This window comes from Bombina bombina, chromosome 1 (assembly GCF_027579735.1).
Source record: "Bombina bombina isolate aBomBom1 chromosome 1, aBomBom1.pri, whole genome shotgun sequence".
In the NCBI taxonomy this organism is placed as follows: Eukaryota; Metazoa; Chordata; class Amphibia; order Anura; family Bombinatoridae; genus Bombina; species Bombina bombina.
Genome location: NC_069499.1, coordinates 485084792 through 485107480, shown reverse-complemented (window position 1 = coordinate 485107480; position 22689 = coordinate 485084792). Strand labels below are relative to the sequence as shown.

Here is a 22689-nt window from a genome sequence, read left to right as displayed (position 1 = left end):
CTTATTTAATACATTGTAGCTACTGAAAAAGGCATATAATAGCAGTTATACCCCAACTGAATTCTACAATATCGCAGTTCTAGTAACCGAAATGAGGGGTGCAACAATAACAGTATAAAATACCAATCATCAAGAACTCAAATGCACCTTCTCAGGTTTTAGATATATAAAGACATACTCAGGTAATCGCAGTAAGGGCCACTCTTTGACCCAAATGCTCACATAATAGTAATTAGGGTGGTGATATTACATTATAGTTCGATTAAGTCAAAAAGAACTAAAGAAAGCTATTTACACATGTAGATATTTTGGATGTAGCTTTAGTATCCTTATACAGTGTAAAATGTAACTTAATAGCATAATAAAAAAAAACACCACATTGTATCAGCATATTGTTGACTTAATAGGAGTAGTAGTAGTAGTAATAAATATAAGTTCAAGTAAATAGAATTGTTGCTACTGTGCCCTTTCACTATTATCAATAATACTAGTTGATAAGCCTGTCCAGAGGGCAGTCTGTGTTGTAAATACAACCCCCCAAGCTACAATTTAAAAAAAAAAAAAAAAAAAAACACCCCCTAATCTAATACTTAACTACCAATAGCCCTTAAAGGGCTATAGGACATTGCCCTAAGTTAAACAGCTCTTTTACATTAAAAATATACAAAGCCCCCACCTAACATTAAAACCCCCCACCCACCAAACCCCCCCAAAATAAAAAAACCTAACACTATTAAACCTTATCTACCCATTGCCCTGAAAAGGGCATTTGTATGGGCATTGCCCTTAAAAGGGCATTCAGTTCTTTTTCACTGCCCTTAAAAGGGCATTCATCTTTTTTTGAGATTTGCCCCCCAAAAAACCTAATCTAAAAAAAAAACAAACCCACCCCCAAAAAAAAAAATGTAAAAAACTAAAAACACTAAAGCCCCAAATAGGTACTCACTGTTTCAGAAGTCCAGCGAAGGTCTTCTTCCAGGCGGGTCCATCATCTTCATCCACAGCGAAGGCGGCGCAGAGGCTCCTCTTCATCTGATGTCCATGGTATACTGATTATATGCAAGGTACCGCAATCAATTTGGGGTACCTTGCATTCCTTTCTATTGGCTGAATTTTTCAAAACAGCCAAAAGGATTAGAGCTACTAAAATCCTATTGGCTGTTAAAATCAGCCAATAAGATTTCAGTAGCTCTCATACTATTGGCTGATTTTGAAAATTTCAGCCAATAGGAATGCAAGGTACCCCAATAAATATGGAGTACCTTGAATTCTTTCTTCAGTGTGCGACGGACGATCACATGAAGTAGAACTTCCACGCCTTTGCCGAGGACGACCGCCGCCACCGAGGAGCGCCACTTCTGGGAAGACCGTTCCGGACCTCCGCACCGCCTTCGCTGTGGATGAAGATAATGGACCCACCTGGAAGAAGGCCTTCACCAGACTTCTGAAATCGTGAGTACCTATTTGGGGCTTTTTGTTTTTTTTAGATTAGGTTTTTTTGGGGGCAAATCTCAAAAGAGCTGAAAGCTCTTTGGGGGTTACTGTTAGGGGGGACTTTATTTTTAATGTAAAAAGAGCTGTTTAACTTAGGGCAATGCCCTACAAAAAGCCCTTTAAAGGGCTATTGGTAGTTTAGCATTAGATTAGGGGGTGTTTTTAATTTTTTTTTGGGGGGGGGGGCTTTATTTTCATAGGGATTAGGTTTTATTTATTTATTTTAGATAATGTGTATTTTTTGTAATGTTAGCGTTTTTTATTTTCTGTAATTAGATTAATGTAATTTTTTTGTATTTCACTTTAAACGTAATTAAGGGGTTAATTTAGGGGGTGTTAGGTGGCTTGGTCATTAAATTATTTTTTTGCGTCGTGGGGGTTGGTGGTGTAGGAGTTAATAGGTAAATTAGGTTTAATTTGTTATGGGGGGTTGGCGGTTTAGGGGTTTATAGATGTTTTAGATAGTTTGCGATGTTGGTGTTTGCGGGTTTAGGGGGTTAATTTTATTAGGTAGTCGGTGTGTTTTTCTTAATACTTTGTGCGGGTGGATAGATTATTTTTTTTCTTAAAACTTCGTACAGGCAGTTAAGTATTTTAAAAAAATAAAAAAAAATAAAAAAAATCTATTGCAGGCGGTTAAGTGTTTTTTTCATACTTATCGCGGGCATTTTTTTTTTTTTTTTGGTAATGCTCCGTTTGCCTTTGCTGCCGAAAATGGCAGGGTGGTGAAAGAATCCACCTTTGGTTTTTATCAATTAGGTCAGAGTATTCTTTCAAAGTTCTCAAAGCTATAAAAACTGCTGAATATGAGGACAGCTTAAGCCGTTTTACCTGGATGACCGAAAGGTTAGGAAGAGGCTGTTCCTGAGCAAGGCCGCAGCTGCACACCACTCTTTTCCGGTACCTCAGAGTGAAGTATATCTCCAATATTTAGGCCAAAATGATAAGTGCATAATACAAGCAACATATGTAGAAACTAATCCTAGATTACTTATCTCTCGAGTGATATGCAGCAGATATAACAACTCAATGTCTCAGTCTGTGAAATAAGCGGCCATTTAGGTCACTGCCCGGAAGCATCCCCTATTGCATAAACATTTTTAATAGATCAATGTATGATGCAGACAGACTTGGAAAATTACATTATAATAAAAATGTCAGCTTTAGTTTGTCAAATAAGCATATTGCTTTATGTTTTTTCTTCACGGATTTCCCTTTCCCCAAGAACAAAAGAATCCTTGCAAACCATATCACAAACTAATAAACGCACATATAGCATGAACTCTGTTTTCACATGTGCAGTTAAGGAAAGAGACTGGGGTAGCCTACCCTCTCTCTCTCTCTTCCCTTAAGGTTGTTTAGCACCGATCCAATGTAGTTACTTAGAAATAATTTAACAGGTATTTTAAAACAGACATTTTCCTTTCTATTCTCTAAAAGCTAAATAATATATTTTATGTATTTACAATAATATTCACTCCTTAAAAGGGATATGAAACCCAATTTTTTTTCTTTCGTGATTCAGATAGAGCATTTACAACTTTCAAAATGTACTTCTGTTATCTAGTTTGTTTATTCTCTTGATATTCATTATTGAAAAGCATACCTAGGTAAGTTTAGAAGTTGCCGATTGGTGGCTTAACTTGTATGCCTCATGTTATTGGTTCACCCATGCGCATTGAAGTTTCTTTAACAAAGGATACCAAGAGAATGAAGCAAATTCGATAACAAGTAAAATCATGAAAGATAAATTAACTACCTAGTATGCCCAATGCTATTGCAAAGAATGTTCTTCCTATCAAAGAAAATGCAAAACTGATAATCCCCATTTTAACAGTACGTGACTGCAGAGGCAAAGCAAAAAAACAGATTACCTGAAATATTAACCCAAGACTCCCTTCAAGCTCAATTTTCAGATATATTTTAGAGCAAAATAAATAATGTATATCTATATTGCAATGTTTCACTTGCAATAGCCGCCATAGAATTAATGCATAGGAAATTAGTGCATCTAGGCAAGTATCCCGCTTGCTTTTCCCCAGAACTACTCTTTATACATTGCTACCAATGCACCAGAGGATTCTGGGTAAGATATGCAAATTAGATGTACAATTTACAAAATCAAACCTATAGACTGCAGATGATAGCTCATAAGCTTGAATCAGCTGTCCATAAGTGGTTTTGTTTTTGCTGCACCTACCTCATAAGGGGATTGCTGTGGTTAAACATGATACTAGAAGCAAAAAAGCATGAGCTATTATATATCTAACTTGCATATCTTACCCATAATACTCTGGTGTATTGGTAACATGTATACAGAGTACTTATGAGGAAAAGCAAGCGTGGACACTTGCCAAGATGTATTCATTGCAGATGCAATAATTCTATGGCTCTTATTTTTATGAAATGGAGTATTTTAGTCTCATCATTTTATTGCCTCCATAACAAATGAATATTGCACTTGCAAGAATGAAACATTTTATACAATGTTAAAAATTCAAGTTTAATGTCCTTAAAAATTTGCTTGAAATTTAGAGGCCAGGTAATGTACATGAATTTAGAGGGGGGAAATATATTAGTAAGTGATCTCAATGTCATTGCACTAGCAAAGCCGTTGAATCACTTGAACAGCATGGTAAGTGGTTGCATTTAAAATCATTCATTTAGGCTTTGGATATCTTAGGTTACAGTTAAAGTGAAAGTAAATCCTAGGGTTTTACAAATGCTAGGATTGACTATTGAAACAAATAAAGGGGACTTTCATTCATGAAGTATTAGATACTTCATGTAGAAAGCTCCTTTTATTTGTTTCAATCAATTGCCGTTCTTAGCTGCTACAGCAGCCCACGAATTTATCACAAGCCGAATTTATCACACGGCTATTGGCTAAGAGGTGAAAACATCACCCCTTAGCAAAAAAAATTTTTTAGCCATGGGCTGCTATATCAGCTAAGAGCGGGGATTGATTGAAACAAAGGATTTTTCTACATAAAGTATCTTATACTTCATGAATGAAAGTCCCCTTTGTTTCAAAAGTCAATCCTAGCGTTTGTAAAACGCTAGGGTATACTTTCACTTTAAGAAAATGTTATATTGCAAATTATTACTCTGCCCCCAACTGGCTACATCATAATGCAAACTGGCCAGCAAAAGTGTTCATAGAGAACTCTGTATTGCAGTATTTTTTCTTTTTTTTTTAAGGTTTTAAACATCAGAGTCCTACAGTTTACTCTTTCAAAATAGGGATTAAATAATTTCATTCATCAGGGAATTCAGGTCTTTGGGGGCAGTCTGAAATAACTCTCTGTAGCTGTTTTGCTCAGCATTCTTCAGTACTAGGAAGATCAACTTTAAAAGGGACAGTATACACTCATTTTCATATAACTGCATGTAATAGACACTACTATAAAGAATAAGATGCAGATACGGATATAAAAATCCAGTATAAAATGGTTTAAAACGTACTTAGAAGCTTTCAGTTTAACTCTTTTGAAAAGGTAGTTGGAAAGCCCACTGCAAGTGGGAAATAAGACCCTCCCCCCCCCCCTCTCCCTTCTTTTGCATATGAACAGACCCTTTACACAAACAGGAGCAAGCTGGAGAAGGTAGCTGACGGTATTCAAATAAAACTTTGGGGCATGGTTAGGAGACTGAAAATCAGAGCAATGTTATTTAAAAATAAGCAAAACTATACATTAAAAAAAAAAAAAACAAACAAACACTTTATGGGCTTTATAAATAGATCATCTACAAAACATTTATGCAAAGAAAAAATGTGTATAATGGCCCTTTAAGTTGTAAATTGTTTATTTAGGGCTTGACACCTTCTGCATCTCTCTAGGTCATGTCTAGGAACTAAAAAACACCCAGATGAGGAGATATGGTTACATTTAAATTGCAGATAACGGACATATATTTGTGTATGTATATTTTATATACACATTTTGACTTCCTTGTCCTTTTAACATCTGCACCAAGCAGAAATGTGTGTCATGCTGGAAAACTGACAGTTTAGTGTACAAACATTCATACACTTGCTCAGCTGGCTGACTGTTTGGGAGGAGGTCGATTCTCTCCAAGGAATTGAGAAATGAAATGTTAAGATCCTAGCTGCCTACACAGAAATGCATGTTACATGTCCAATAATGACGATATATAATCAATTATGGCAGCAATCAAGCTGTGCTGGTTGGAATACATATATTAACAGACATACCCAGTCAAGATTGATATTGCTTTAATACAATTTCACAAAATAACTGAGGAAACACACTACTATAGTTATACATTAAGAATCCTGTGATTGTGGGGAGATTTTATAGACAGATTTCATTTGGGCTGGCTCTTAGATTTGCAACAAAGTTGTCAAGCCTTGGTTTAATGGAAGAAAGAGCGTTCCATTTTCTCTCCCTCTATTCTCCCCCCCCCCCCCCCCCGACAGACATCTTACTTTTTCTCTTTCACGTTTTTATTATAACACTCAAAAACACACAGAGGCCACCACAGTGTTCTATGCATAAAAGTTTATCTAGAACATATTTAATAACCAGGTATTATGCCAGGTTATTAAACATATTGGTGCTTTTAAAAGTTTTAAGAAACCATAAACTTACAGAAAGTAAACCAACTTTTGTGTCACTGTCAAATATGGAGAGTTACATAAAAGGTCCACATGGCTAGTGCCCACCATTCACATCTTATATCAGTTTCTCATTCAAAGAGGAATTGTTTTTAAGCTCTGCTACCATCTATTAAAATTAGATAAGAGAAATCTTCAACCAGTAGATATTTGTAAAACCAAGGAATTCCTAAATAATCTAGGAAAACCTTAAAATGAAAGCAAACGTTCACAAATGAGTGCCCGGTTTTTAAAAATACTATATTAAAAAAAAAAAAAGGCACTTTCATGAAACTTTTACATTTCACTGGTTTTGTTAAAATACTTATATTTTCTTCTTGCAAGCCGGAGCACCGATTGCCCCGCACGTCGCTCATCTCTTCATACATCAGCAATGACGAATCCGGTTTCCTCCAATCACGGCTTCCCACCCAGAGCAAACATTGCCTGAGGCCACACCGTGATTGGAGAAAGCTGGATTCTTCTTTGCCAACGTATGAAGAGATGAGCGGCGGGCGGGGGGGGGGGGGGAATTGCTGCTCCGGCTTGCAAGAAGAAAAGTTAAGTATTTTAACAAAACCAGTGAAATGTAAACTTTCATGAATGAAAGTGTCCCTGTTTTTAATAGTTTTCCATAACCAACACTGTTATATTATACACTTTTTACTTCTGGGATTACCTTGTATCTAAGCCTCTGTGAACTGCCCCCTTATCTCAGTTTTATTTATAGACTTGCATTTTGGCCAATCAGTGCTGACCAATTTGTAAACTCCACAGGAGAGAGCACAGTATTGTCATCTATAGGACAAGCTAATAAAATGCACTTAGATAAAGGCAGACTGCAGGGACTTAGAAACAGACAGATATTTAGAGTTTTAAAGGTTATAAAGTATATTAAAAAGGGACATAATACTCATATGCAAAAAGCTGGCATGAAAAGGTCACCTGAACGTCTATGTAAAAAGGGATTTTTTTATTTTTTTATTTTTTTTTAAAGCAAGCTTTATTGAATAAAACACACAACAATACAGAGTCACTAGAGTATACAAAATTGTGGTTGCATGAGAGCGCACAGCGCATTCCCAAGCATCAAAATAAAAGTACGTGACAAATAGCTTGGTTTTTTAACAGTATTTCAACAAACATACGAATCTGTGTAGGTTGAAATCGTACAAACAAATAACTTTCCAGTACACCAGAGGGGTAAAAGAGCGGTTACCGCTAAGGTAAGAAAGGGGGGATAGGAAAGGGGAAAAGGGATAAAGGAGGGAGAAAAAAAAAAAAAAAAAAAAAGGGTGTGGGTGTGTGATGTATAACAGAAATATCGTATATTGGTTTCACACAGAGGCAGAGTTCCAAACAGCCAACATCAGTTCAAAATTGGTTAGTTGATTGCATTTAAAGTAATGTAATTTTTCCAAAATTAATAGCTCACCTACAGAGAAGCGCCAATCTTCAAGAGTTGGCACCTCCTTAGATTTCCACATCCTAGGGATAAGCCTCTTAGCTCCAGTAAGCATTAGTAGAAGAAGGGCCCGGCCGTGGTTAGTTTTAATCTTAGGAAGATGTAGAAACAGCAGGGTTTCAGGTGTGAATGGTATGTTTATATTCAGTTTTGCTGACATTTCCCCTATGACTGTCATCCAATAATTGGTCAATTTGGGGCAAGACCACCATATATGTGTGTGTGCCCTGTTCTCTGCACCCCCTCCATCAAGCCACATTTGCAGTCGGAAACAGCTGATGGAGTCTGGCGGGTGTGTAATACCACCTGGTCTGAAGTTTGAGCTGGATTTCTTGTACCCTGGCTGACACCGAGGATCGCCTAACCAAGTCAAAAGACTTGAGCCAATCATCCTCCTCTATCGTGTTATTAAGTTCCTTATTCCAAGCCCTTGTGTATGAAGGCAACTGTATGTCTGGTGGAATAAGAAGGAGTTTGTATATTTTCAAAATCAACTTCCTGGGTGGAGTGAGTCCCGTACACAAGGATTCAAAAGGTGTTAGGTCCCTGAGAAATTTGTTCTTTTGTTTATGGGATGTCAGGAAGTGTGAGAGCTGATGGTATCTTAGCCAAGAGGAAAAAATTTGCCCTAATTGTTCCTGTAATTTTTGCTGGGATCTAAGCTTACCTTCCTCTTGAGCAAAATGTAAAATTCCTGCTCTTAAACTGTAGGGAGAACATATACGCTTGCTAAGGTCGTAGTATGGAGTTTCGGGGTTTTCTTTTATAGGGAGCATTGGAGAACAGGTGGAAGAAATATGTGTGCTTGTGGCTAATAGCTTGTCCCACGTGAGGAGGGTCTCGAGTGTTAAGTGGTATTTTTGGATTAATTTGGGACGTTTTGATGCCGGTATCCACGCCAGGGTACCAACATTATTTAACTGGAGAATCTGTCCGTCTATTCTAACCCATTGCTTTTGTGTAGTGTTATGCGACCATTCCACCAATCTCTGTAAAATGATGGCCCTTCTGTACAAAACCAAGTCTGGGAAGCCCAGGTCTCCCCTGTTGCGGGGTAGGTATAATGTCCTTCTAGGGATCCTTGGTCTAGTCCCAGTCCAGATAAATTGCTCTATGGTCCTCTGTAAACGGGGTAAAAAGTCAGTCGGTAAATGAATTGGAGCCGGCTGCATTACATATAATATGCGTGGCAAAATATTCTTTATTAGGCCTATTTTCCCCAACCAAGATAAAGATTTATTCTTCCATGAGGATAAATTGTTAATGATTTCCTTTCGCAGGGTTAAGTAGTTATTTCTGAAAATGTCTGAGGGATCTGCAGATAAGAATATACCAAGATATCTCAGCTTGGAAGCAGCTATGGGTACCTTATATTCTGTTTCTAGGAGTTGAATGTGATCAACAGGTGCATTTATATTAAGGAGCTCTTATTTTGATAAGTTTAGATGGAAGTTAGACAACGCACCACATTCCCCTAATTCCTTCAAGAGCTCAGGTATTGAAGTGTCTACACTCGTTAGAGTGTAGAGAACATCATCGGCGTATAAAGCCTGTTTATGTTCCTCGTTTCCAATCTGCACCCCTTTTATGTTTGGGTTGTTTCTAACCTTCTGGGCCAATGCCTCGATTGAGAGGGCAAAAAGTAGAGGGGACAGGGGGCACCCTTGACGAGTACCGTTTGAAATAATAAATTTGTCTGATAAAATACCGTTTATTCTAATGCGCGCGTTGGGAGCTGAATATAATGCAAAAGTCATTAATGAAGGCCTGCCCGAAATTCATCACCTTCATGACCTGACGCAGAAAAATCCAATCGACGCGGTCGAAGGCCTTCTCTGCGTCCGTCAAGAAGAGGGCCATGGGTACACCCTCTGATTGGACGAAATTTATTAACTGGAACACTTTGTTGGTATTATCCCTAGCTTCTCTACTGGGCACAAAGCCCACCTGGTCAGTTGAGATAAGATTTGGGAGATACCTGTTTTGCTTATTTGCTAAAATTTTAGCTAACATTTTGATGTCCGTGTTAAACAATGAAATGGGCCTGAAGTTCGCGGGGGAGGTTGGGGGCTTACCAGGTTTAGGGATGATAGTAATATGTGCTTCAAGCATGGAGCTAGATATGGTGGGGTTATCTATCAAATTATTGAAGAGATTAAGCATTATAGGGCCCAAGGTTTTCCTGAAAAGTTTGTAGTATTTAAGCGAGAAGCCGTCCGGGCCTGGACATTTACCACTAGGGAAGTCTTTTAGAGCTTGAGAAAGCTCCTCCTCGGAGATAGGAGCGCCAAGACTGTTTTTTTTGGTCCAAGTCCAATTGTGGTAGGTTCAGTGTTGATAGGTACTGGTCTATTAGTAAACCTTTAGTCATTGTGTTATCCATGTGCCCTTCTGAGTCAGTCTGGTGTAGTAAATTGTATAGCTCTTTGTAATATGTGTGAAAAGAGTTCGCAATTTGTTTGCTGCTCTTCAACATAGAGCCGTCTGGGTTTAGTATATGATGTACATGTGTTTTAAGCTGTTTTCTACGGACTGCCCTGGCCAACAGCTTCCCCGGTCTATTACCGCTGTCGTAGTATTTTTGCTTTATCGCCAGGGCCCTACGTTGATAGGACTCCAGCTGATGAGCAATTAGATCTTTCTTAGCTTTCTCCAAGTTATTTTTGGTCTCCTCATCTAACGGATTTTCTTTATGTGTTGTTTCTAATTGGGTTATTGTATTTAATAGGTGAGTGTGTTTAAGTCTGTGCTGTTTGTTGTGGCGCGCTTTATGTTTGAGGAATTCTCCCCATTTTGTGTGCTTCCCAGAAGTTTATTATTGACATATGAGAGGGATCGTTGTGCAAAAGGTAGTCAGTCAGGGATTTTTGGATTTCGGAACTTATTATAGGGTTGTCCAGTAAGGTGTCATCAAGTCTCCAGACATAGGTCGTGGGGGGGAGGTCAGGCCATTGTATTACGCAAGTGACCGGTGCATGGTCCGACCAAGTTATTGGGCCAATAGAGCAAGATGTAACCATGTTGAGTCCAGTAGCGTCAGTGAGGAAATAGTCTATTCTGGAATATTTGTTATGAGGAGAAGAATAGTATGTGTAATCCTTACTCGTCGGGTGAAGCGATCTCCAAATATCGTGTAACAGAAGGTTTGAGATAGTCGACTTAACAGATTTAATTATTTTAGTGGGGGTACTAGTCGAGCCATTGGATGTATCCACTGATGCATCCATAGTAATATTAAAGTCCCGAGAGGAACACTGGGCCCTTAGCAAAGTCCAAAAGGAGCTTTGATATTTTAGACATAAACAAGTGTTGGTCAGTATTTGGACTATAAAAGGGTAGCCAAGGTAATTGGGTGCTCATATAGTAGCCCAGTTATAATCAGATACCTACCGTCCGGGTCCTTCTCTACGTGCAAAATCTTGAGGGACAGAGTGGTGTAGCACTATGCCCACTCCCCCTCTTTTAGAGGGGCCAGACGCAAAGAAAGCCGTAGGATAATGTGTGTTGAACCATTTAGGTTCCCTGCCCCTGCGGAAGTGTGTCTCTTGGAAAAAAGAGAGGACGTGACTGTGTAGATTTTTGAGGGCATTGAGGGCTATTGGATTGTTCAACCCTTTAGCGTTGATTGTAGTTAGAGTAAGGCCATGGGAGTCGAATCTACTATGTTGATGGTTCATGCTGGAGGGGAAAGGGGAAAAAAAAAAAGTGGAGGGGGAAGAAAAACGAGGAAAGTAGGGGGCTAAAACTTATGAAAGAATAGCCAGAGGGGGGAGAAAAGCACGGGAGAGAAGTAAAAGAAGTAGGGCTGGTGTACTAGAATATGCAAACTATTCACTGATGATATATTAATTAAGTTTTGTGTTTGATCACAAACCTACTAGAAATGAACAACAAATAAAGTCAATCGGGGTAGTAACCCCCAGGCAAAAATAACAGTTGAAATATATAGATTACTCTTGGTGGCTATAGGGCCACTTAAGAGTCAATTAAATTTTAGGCATAAGACGAAGGGCAAGAAAGGGTACACAGGGGGTAAGGTCTGATAGAGGCATTCTATAGAAGGGGTGGGGGTGATTAGTGTAAAAGCCCCAACCTGAAGGAGGGAGGTGCGCAGGGCACCTGAGATTAAAGAGAGTGTAAATTACAATACAAAACATTAACTTGTAATTATTAACGAAAAAACTGTTAAATTTCCATGGCAGTCCAAACGTGGTACATAAACATACGGCAGGTTTAAGGATCATAAGTTGTTAATTAAGATCTGGGAGGGGAAAAAGAACTTCCATCTTTCTGGCATCAAATTCTTTAACTTTTACAAAAATTCAAAACTAGGGTGTAGCCCATTCTTAGTGTTCTCTAAATGTTCATGTCCCCAAGTATTCCATACACCTACTTACATATAGAACCCACAGGAATACCACCAACCCCCCCCCTCCTCCCACTACAACATATGAGCAATGATCTCTTCTTCTTGGATTTGCAATAGAAGCTAGACATTTCAATGTTCACATAGCTGCGCTTAGGCCCAGCAATACAATACCCCAGACAAAGCAAAACAAAGGATACTGATGCAGTGGGCCTAATGAGGGGGCCCCGTAGTCACCTTTTCAATGCCCGCAACACCTTCACTGTCCATGCTGGGCTGATGAAGTAGAGGGTTCGGGAGGGTTGACTCGATGATGATGGGTCACGTTGATAGAGAGACTGTCATAAAAAGCTTGAGCGTCCATTCCTGCTTTGTATATGGCAGTTTTGTTAATGTTAGTAGCCACTAATGACACAGGGAACCCCCAGCTATAGGGGATTTTATGCGCTCTCAGGTTGGCTGTGATATGTCCCAATTCCCTCCTCCTCTGCAGAGTAAATGGGAATAAATCTGAGAAGATCTGTAGCTCCTCACCCGCATGTTGTACCGGGTGCTTATTACGTGCTTGTCTAAGGATCTCCTCCTTATCTTTGTAATTTAGAAAACGGACAATTATGTCTCTAGGGGGTGCTTTGGGAGGAGGTTTCGCTCCAAGTGCTCTATGAGCACGCTCCAGTATTATTTCTGGAGAAGAAGGGGTGTCCTTTAATGTGCGAAATAAGCTCTGCAGGTATCCCTCAATGGCAGGAGGGTGTATGGTCTCAGAAACACCTCTGATACGTAAATTTTTCCTACGGCCTCTATTATCGAGGCCCTCAGGCTTCTCAGACAATTGCTGTATAACCTCTGCATGCCCTTGGATCTCTGTGTTCATGAGTTGACTAGAAGCCATGCTAGCTGCTTGTGCGGATTCGACCTGTGTGACCCTGGTGTCAAGCACTGTAATGTCCTTTCTGGGGTCATTGAAGAGGGTGCGCATCTCCTGAACCGCATTAATATCCTCTTTAGAGGAAAGAAGACGGAGATCCTCCTTTGTAATAGGGTGCCCTGTTTGTGCTGCAGTGCTCTGAGGTTGACTGTTAGATTCATGCTGCCCAGCCTCCATTGTGTCCGGGAGGGTAACACTGGGTTGCTCCACCTGTTTCAGGTACTTATCTAGGGTACGTACTGGCATTTGTTTATCGGTTTTGTTTTGCTTCTTACACGGCATTCCTCATATGTCCCTGCAGAGGATGAGTAAAGATCTGAAGTGTATATTATTGCATCAATCACCCAAATCTTGAGGGACAATAAACTATAAAGGTGAAGTTGTGGTTATTGGCCGCACAAGAAACATAATGGAAATACGGCCAGATATATTTATAACTTTATAAGTATAAACAGCAGAGATTGAACCCTTCCTAGAGGTCTTGGGCGGATTAGCAACCTTAATGGAGTCCAAAAGCTTTATTGTAATATTACATCCGAGTAGCGTGCTAGCACTACATTTATGTGGAGTGCAGGGTCTATGCTGAACATATTCTCCTGGCTTGATGTTATTCTGCTGTGCCATACCCTATTCACAGGTTGAAAAGTCCAGACAAGGAACCAGGCCTAACTTACGGTGTTGGATCTCTTTATGAGATAGAAGGGGTTTAATGCAGGCCCAAGTCCACCCGCCTTTCCTGAGGCCTAAGCCAGGCCAGATTGTGTGAAGCTGACAAGTAAATGATGTGGCACTATTTATTTTGTGAAGTCCGTGCCTGTACTCTAGCCCCAGACCTTTTTTTTTTTTTTTTTTTTTTTAAACACCCGGTATCTGCCCGGATCCCTGAGAAGTGTATGACGCAGCAGGGCCCTGTGAAGACAGCCGGAGCGTGGCCGCTGTTAAATTGAGGTAAAGTCTCCTTACCCGGAACACTTTTGTGACTCCGTTCCTAGCGCTCTGCTGCTAAGCGTGTCCGGTACCGCATACACCAAGCTGCACTGAAGGGAGGTAGCGATCCACTTTAAAAGTAAAAGTTCCCTCTGGTGTAGCAATGTGACAGCTGTAGTCCGAGGTCAGACGCCACCATTCACTCGCGCTGCACTGTCAGAGGCCCCAGGAAGCTTCTCTCTCTGTCTCCCGTAGCTTCTTTTCCAAGTAAGGCAAAAAGAACGATTTTGATGGAGGGTCAGTTAGGGATGTATTTCCCCCTGTGGAGGGTAGTTTTAGGGAAAGTTTATGCCTAATTTATTAGTTTTAATGCCTGAGGGTTGAAGAGCGCTTTTAGTACACAGCCATCACCCTGCGTGGCTAGGCTCTGCCCCCCAAAAAGGGATATTTTACCTCAATTTCTTCAGCTCAACAGAGTAAGTGCTCCGTGAACAGTTTTACTTCTGCTGTGCAGCTTCAAGATGTAAAAAATAAATAAATAAAAAAAAAAAAAAAAAAAAACACACACACACACACACACACACACCACAATAACAAATCAGCAGTGCTGAGGTCATGCCTTAATCTCATAAGATTTCATATTAAACTTAATTTAGGAAAACATCATGACTGTGCCTGCACATGCCAGTTGCACACTCTTTTGCAAGTCCCAGGACTAGCATCCTGATTGGCTGCTTAAAGTCTCTTTACAGTGGGGTGTGAATACAGGAAATGTTGAAGAAAAATATCTTCCTTTTTTTACACAGGTTAAAGTGATATTTTCAAGTCAGCTTTGTACAGCTATGCTGCTTCACTTCCAAGTGCTTCAACATTTGAGTATTATGTCCCTTTAATATAAACTATGTTAGTCGTGCAAAGCTGGAGAATGGGTAGTAAAGGCATTATCGATCTTTTTAAACAATAACAATTTTGGGAGTAGGCTGTCCCTTTAATTAAATATACTCCTGAGTGTGTATCAGATACTATCACAAAGCCCATGTTCCAAATTAAGGTCAGCACAAAAATGAAATATGAATTTGGACCAAATATCCGTGGCTAATGATTCAACCAAACAGTTATCAGTTGGTCTATATCGAGAAAACAAACAAAAAAACACCACTCTACATTTTGTGACACACTCTTTGTTTTTTTATACAACACTCGGATGTTACGGGTACTAAAGCATATACAAGAACAAACCTATTACTTATTCAGGAATATTAAATATCAACAGAATAGTGGATGATAAGTGATAATAAGTTTCCAAAAAAAGCTGTGAACTGCACAAAAAAAAAAAAAAAAAAAAAAAAAAAAAAAAAAAAAATTTAAAAACAATTATTAAAAGCAAACAAAAATAATAGACAGACTATGCATTTGCACAGAATGGACCATAAAAAAAAAAAAAAAAGTTGGTTACTCTAATAAGAGTACAGGAAACCGCAGCATATTTGTGAAAGTTACAACCTTTATTTAAAAATAAAAATGACACAAAAGTACAGAAAGAAAAAATAGAACATTATTGCAACTATTGATTACACAGTACACAAGTATTTTCTAACTAAAGAGTCAATAACATTTAGATAAACGTGATCAACTATGTGCGTTTACCCCTGCAAAAAGGATTAAATCTACAGCTAAAGGCAGCTCCATAGCAGCAAGGCACTGCTGGGTCTTAGCTGAATTCATCTGGTGACCCAATGACATAAAACACAGTATTTGTGTTGCCAGGATAAAAAAATTGGACATAACATGCAAAAATAAAATAGTCTAAAACTGCTCATATAGATTGTCTTGGCTTTTACATCATTGTACTATATTAAATGGTTTAATGTGGTGCCTCAGACAGTTAAGTCACATAATTAAACAAAGTAAAAATGACACTTGTTCTCTTGGTATCATTTGTTGAAAAGCATACCTAGTTAGGTTCAGGTGCAACAAAGCAATACTAGGGGACAAGCTGCCAATTGGTGGCTGCACATCTTGTCATTGATTCAGCCAATATGCTTGGCTAGCTCCCAGTAGTGCATTGCTGCTCCAACAAAGGATACAAAGAAAATGAAGGCAATTTTAATACAGAAGTAAATTGGAAAGTTGTTAAAATATGGAATGCTCCGTAAAAAAAAAAAAAAAAAAAAATATATATATATGGGTTCAATGTCCCTTTTAAAATAAATATAGCATTCCTACATTACATTATTTCTTAAAGGACATTAAACACTTTTTGCTTTTGTGTAAAACCTATGCATGTTCCAAGCTCCCTATGAACCAAGAAACAAGTTCTGTAACCTGGAAATGCTGCACCTCAAACAGCTGGTTTTGGTAATTTGCAGCATTTTGGAAACCTAGGTTACAGATTTTGCTTTTTGGCCTCTCTAGGGAGTGTGGAACAAACCACATTTTTGACAAAAAAAAAAGAGGAGGTGTTAAGGTGTCCAAAAGCAGAACTAGTGATGCACCGAAATGGAAATTCTGGACCGAAACCGAAAATCCGGGATGCACTTGGCCGAAAACCGAAAATGTATTTTTTCCAAATTAATTTTTTTTAGTTTTTTTTTTTTGCATAATTAGAGCCAATAAAAAAAGCCCACACTAAAATTGGACAAAAATATCTTAAAACAATATGCTACACAATAATTTTACCAAGAAAAAAAAAAAAAACAGGCAAAGAATAATGCCATTTTCGGCCAAAATGTTTCTGCGACCAAAATTTTGGTGCATCCCTACTTAAAACAATTATAAATATCAATATACTGTATTATTCTTCATTTAGTTCTATGTAACAGAATCATATTTAACTGTTTTTTTTTTACCAATTATCCAAATAAAGTATAGTCATAGAAAACTCATATGCAGAACAGTAAGTCAAGTAATAACCTTAAACAGCAGCTCTAAGCTAGCACCAAATTTGAAACATGCTACACAATAATTTTACCGAAAATAACAGGCAAAAAAAAACGAAAAACGAAATAGCCAAAAATGCCATTTTCGGCCGAAACTTTCTGCGGCCGAAATTTCGGTGCATCCCTAAGCAGAACCATTTACCAATAGCAGGGATTTCCCCAATTCCAGTCCTGATAAACTGATTATTTTACCTGTGCTCTAGTTCAGATATCCGGAAATTCTGGTCCAATAAATGTGCCCTGAGGGCTAGAATTGAAAATACCTGTATTAAAGGAACGAAACCCAAATTTTTTTTTCATGATTCAGAATACAATTTTAAACAACTTTCAATTTTTTTTCTATTTTTTAAATTTGCTTCCTTCTATATATACCGATTGTCATTGGCTCACCCATGTGTTCAAAAAATAAACAAACGTCAATCCAGAACTCTCTAGGATAGCCAGGAACTCTGGTGAGCCACTGCCAAGCTCACAATATTAATCCAAAAAACAGCAAAGTAAGTTCCTTTAGCTTGATAAAAATCCCTTTGACCGACATGGGGATCAAAGTCTTAACACACACAACGTTTCGGGTGGTCCCCTTAATGTGATACAATGATTAAGGGGACCACCCCAAAACGTTGTGTGTGTTAAGACTTTGATCCCCATGTCGGTCAAATAAAGGGATTTTTATCAAGATAAAGGAACTTGCTTTGCTGTTTTTCAACCATGTGTTCAGTCAGCAACCAATAGTGCATTGCTGCTCCTTCAACAAAGCATACCAAGAGAAGAAAAATTGATAATAGGAGTAAATTAGAAAGTTGTTTAAAAATTGCACTCTGAAACATGAAAGAAAAAAAAAAATGTTAGTTTCATATCCCTTTAAAGCAAGTGGTTCTTGTTGAAATTATTCTTTAGTTGCTCACATAAACAGTGAATGCACAATAATAAAAAAAAAAAAAAAAAAAAAAAAAGGAAAATGTCTCTTTTTCTTTCATGATTAAGAAAGTTTTAAACAACTTTCCAATGTACTTCTATTACCAAATTTCCTTCATTCTCTTTGTATCCTTTGTTGAAGGAGCAGCAATGCACTGGTAGCTAGCTGAACACAGACGAGCCAATGACAAGAGGCATAAATGTGCAGTCACCATTCAGCAGCTAGCTCCCAGTAATGCATTGCTGCTCCTGAGCCCAAAGATACTAAGAGAATGATGCCAATTAGATAATGGAAGAGAAATGGAATGTTTAAAATTTAATGTTCTTAGACGCTAAAATAATTTTGACTTTACTGTCCCTTTAAATTAATCATTTATGTATACACTGCTGGTGTAACTTGTTTTAATATTAATGATGCTTCTCAGTCACTGTTAGGTTTTCGCAACAGGTAGTTTGCTGGTTATCTGGTAGCAGCATCTCAGAAACATGCAGGCTCTGTTTCGTTATACGTAAGCAGATTCTTACAATTCTTCCTTTTTGTAGACCACAATTTTTAATTCGCTTTTTTCAACATGATTTTTACTTACCTGATTTTTATCGGGATGCAATTTAAGTGCTAACTTCTTAAAGGCTTGTCTGATTTCTCTGTTGCTTGCTTCTTTTGACACCCCAAGTAAATGATAGTAGTCTTGATCAGTACAAACATACACAGCCAGAGATAACAATGTTAAGTAGAAAACTGGGCTTTTTAAAAGTCCATTTCTGATTTCTTTGCTGAAAAGCTTTTCCATCATTGATTCAAGTGCGTTCCAGCAATTCAAACAAAATATGCTCAATTGTGTTCTTTTTGATCACGCAGCTAGTTCATTTTACTTTTATGGTCTGTTCAGATGTATAAACCAAATCTGTAAAACGCCTCTCTTGCAAGAATTCTGTAAATAGACGAGAACATAATTGAAGGTAGTTTTTTTTTTTTTTTTTTTTTAAATGTAAAATTATTTACAATTATAGCTAGGCATGTGCATGCGACACTTTAATAAGCTGCTGAACGAGGAGGCCACTTGCGGCATTTGGCTCTATTTGGAGCTAGATTTCTTCTTGTCAAAGAAGTTGCACTTTTACAAGAAATGCGGCACCAAAAAAGCTGAATGCCGCGAGTGGCCGACTCCTTCTGCATTTGGCAGCTACAAAACTGGAGAAAAAAAATGAAAGCACCCTCACACCACAATGTTAAAGGGACACTGTACCCAAATTTTTTCTTTTGTAATTCAGAAAGAGCATGCAATTTTAAGCAACTTTCTAATTTACTCCTATTATCATTTTTTCTTTGTTCTCTTGCTATCATTATTTGAAAAAGGCATCTAAGCTTTTTTTTTTGGTTTCAGTACTCTGGACAGCACTTTTTTATTGGTGGATGAATTTATCCACCAATCAGCAAGGACAACCCAGGTTGTTCACCAAAAATGGGCCGGCATCTAAACTTACATTCTTGCATTTCAAATAAAGATACCAAGAGAATGAAGAAAATTTGATAATAGGGGTAAATTAGAAAGTTGCTTTAAATTTCATGCTCAATCTGAATCACGAAAGAAATTTTGGGTACAGTGTCCCTTTAAAGATTTTTTAAAACCCAGCCAAACATTTAAAGGGGCAAAAAACGAATTCAAACAATGTTCTCCCCAGGACCTATTTAATGGTAACATCACTCGGCTGATTTTACGGACCACCCACCTAAAATTTAAAGGGATATGAAACCCAAATTTTTTCTTTCATGATTCAGAGCATGCAATTTTAAGCAACTTTCTAATTTACTCCTATTATCAATTTGTCTTCATTCTCTTGGTATGTTTATTTGAAAAAGGAATGCAAGCTTAGGTGCCGGACGATTTTTGGTTCAGCACCCTGGGTAGCGCTTGCCGGTTGGTGGCTACACGTGTAGCATATATTTTGTAGGTATATAAAAGTATCTGTAAATAAATATAATGACTCTTGCTATCAGACATATAGTCCCCACATATTATAGAGCCACCAAATTCAGCAGAATACAAATTAAAAGGACAGAAAGGAATCTATAATGAAACTCCACAGATATTAGGCTCTGGAAACTGCTGATATAAGCAAATAAGACTTTAAAGTGAAAGTCAACTCTAGCGTTTGTGAAACGCTAGGATTGACTATTGTAAAGTGGACTTTCATTCATGAAGTATAAACATACTTCATGCAGAAAGCTCCTTCATTTGTTTAAAGCGATTGCCGCTCTGAGCTGCTAATGCAGCCCACGGCAGAACGCTGTTTTGATAAGAGGTGACATTTCCCACGGGCGGCAAGTAGAGCTGCAACAACTAATTGATTTAATAGATTACTAAAATAGTTGTCAACGAATATCATAATAGATTAGTTGGTTTGCACACGGCACCAGCTGCTTCACTCCAATGGACATGGTATTGTCTTTTATGGTTATTCCCATAGCATAAAGGACGTCTACTTTCCACAACAGTATATGTTTACAACTACTCCTGGTATATGTGCAACCCAGAAATAAAATAGGAGTCATCATTTGGACGGTTTATATTAAGGAAGGTGATTTGGGACTATGCTTTGCTTGATATAGTGTCGAGCTTGTTATTTACACCTAGCTCTAGAGTGATGGGATTTGTTATTTGAATTGATGTGCACTATAATCCATTTGCACAATTATTAGCAGATTGGTTGCTATTGCTGATTATATGTACTGTATAGATACATGTGTAAGTCTTTGTCCTGTTATTGATATATAGTCCAGAGCCCTTTTTACTTTTATATATATTTTTAATTAAATTGTAATATATACTTATAGAGGTTGAATTTGGTACATATTTGTTATTTTAAGAGTGGACTAGATATTTTTCCCCCTAACCTTATAGCTGGTTATTTACCATTGCATATAGATCTTTTTTTATGTTAGAATGAAGTCCAGGCTTACTTTGTCAAGAGGCCCCTTGCATTGGTGGAGAGTTAAAGATAAATATCAAACCTTGGTGTTATTGGCATAACCCTACTTATGCATCTCAGGCACCTCAACACCAAAATGTGGGTTACATATCCCTTTAAATGTATTTTGCAACATTAGTTTTACATATCTGCTAAAATAATAGAAATAAAACACAAAAATAAACTGTAGTAGGCAAGTCTCCTGTATTCCCTTCAACAATTTCAGTGTGGAGGAAGACACATAGGTAGTGTCCCCCTGCCAACATATGTGCCCTGGCCTGCAGTGACTAACTTGAGATAGAGGCTCTAAACTCTGTGATCCTTACTTTAGCCAAATATTTCCTGCCACTACACTGCCTGCTACTTTTTAATGGCTCATTTACCTTCCTGTGGTCACTGACAATACACAGTTCCAAATTTCAGGTATGAGGACACTGCATATAGTCCAATTTAAAAAAGGCTCTGTTCCCCTTCTGTTTGACAATTAAAATAGAACTGCAAGTGTTTTATGCAAAAATTAACTGCTTGATTACCCAAGTGTGACTAAGATGTCTTTGCTGAAGAAGAGAAGCAATGCTCTCAGCTTCTTTTCCCCTCAATCATAAAGCTGAAATAGTATTTTACAAAGCTTTATTTTCTTAGGCACCACTGTATCCTAAATTTGTCGAGCCTTGATTTAAATACAGATATTCTGTGATGTAATGTCTAACAATTTCATACACACAGCTCTGTCTGGCATAAGTGACTGCACTTTTAACAAAGTATTTAGAACAGTTCTAATGGGATATTGTAGGCAAAATGTATTTTGTCAGGTCAATGGAAGCCCAGCAATTACATGGTTTTACGTATTTGTGTTGCATTAAAATGGTTAAGGAGTTTTGTATACAGATACTGAAGCATCCTTTATGCACAACTGCAACTATACTGTTTATATGAGCAACCTAGCTTCAAGAACAAAAAGAACAGTAAGTTTATTGAGCATATATACAACTATCAAAAATATAAAGTCCTTTCTATATCGTAAATTTTCATACAACAAAAGTGAGAGAACGCCAGAAGACGTTGTATTCGTTATGTAACTTGCAAACAGCAATGCAGCCGAACTAAAAATAAGACTTAATGACGTCTGGATAATGTTACACACACTTTATTGATACAGAGCTGTTTCACTTACCGATGCTGGATATTTCGAGACAGAACACCGGCAAACCAGCGTGTTACTAACCGGAAAAGCTCTGCGGACAGCAGGATAAAGGCGGAGACGCTGCAGAGAGTCTCTCCCTCCCATCTATGTCTCAGATGCCAGCACAGTACACACCCCTCAGCTTTGCTGGAAGAACCGAGTGTGCAAGTAAAGCATGATGGGAATGGGCGGAACCGTATGGCATGGCACCTCTGGATTGGCTGGAGCGGTGTGGTTTTTACAGCAGAGAGAGATACAATTGCTTTGCTCTTATTATTTTACTGATTGTTTAAAATCATTAGATTTAATTATTTTGTTATTAAATTATTCGTTGCTAGAACCCCCTTCAAGTGGCTTACTTATACATTTGATATATATATATCTGTAAAACATAGGTATAATAAATAAAGCTCACTTTTAATAATCATATACACTGGTGCTTACTTGCACTATGTATTGTCTGTTTTACTTAATGCTTCTGGTGTAAAACCTGCTAGCAGTGATTTAGTATAACCCGCACCTAGGAACTGACGATTCTCGATTGACAAACAGTAACAGTAGGTTTAGGTTCTTTGACTCACTTGGGACTGACGTGGCTCAGCAGGATTTTTCAGTGTTATAAATCCGGGAGGTGGAGAAGGGAACTGTATTGTTATGTTCAACAAGTGCTGATTAATCATTTCATCATGATCATTGAATTGGAACTTTTACGATGACCTGCTGATTTTCGCTTGAAAAGTGATCTACACATTTGTATAAACAATATAAAATATATGTTGCTGTTTATTGTATACTATTATACTACAACATCTAAAATACTTGTTTTATTATTGCTCTTTTGTTGTCAAAACTATATACATTGTGTACATTTCATTAAAGTTTTT

The 22689-nt window shown here is 37.9% G+C and overlaps 1 protein-coding gene across 1 annotated transcript in view; it reads right to left on the bottom strand.

The window, feature by feature from the left end:
• DNAJC10 (DnaJ heat shock protein family (Hsp40) member C10) overlaps positions 1 to 21878 on the bottom strand; it is a 204280-nt gene extending 182402 nt beyond the window's left edge. Inside the window, exons 1-2 of the mRNA XM_053712848.1 lie at positions 21797 to 21878; positions 18240 to 18584 (exon numbers count right to left, since the gene is read on the bottom strand). Of these exons, the coding sequence (XP_053568823.1) occupies positions 18240 to 18446 (207 nt within the window). The 5' untranslated portion in view covers positions 18447 to 18584; positions 21797 to 21878. The remainder of the gene's footprint in view (positions 1 to 18239; positions 18585 to 21796) is intronic.
• Between the last annotated feature and the right edge of the window lie 811 nt (positions 21879 to 22689).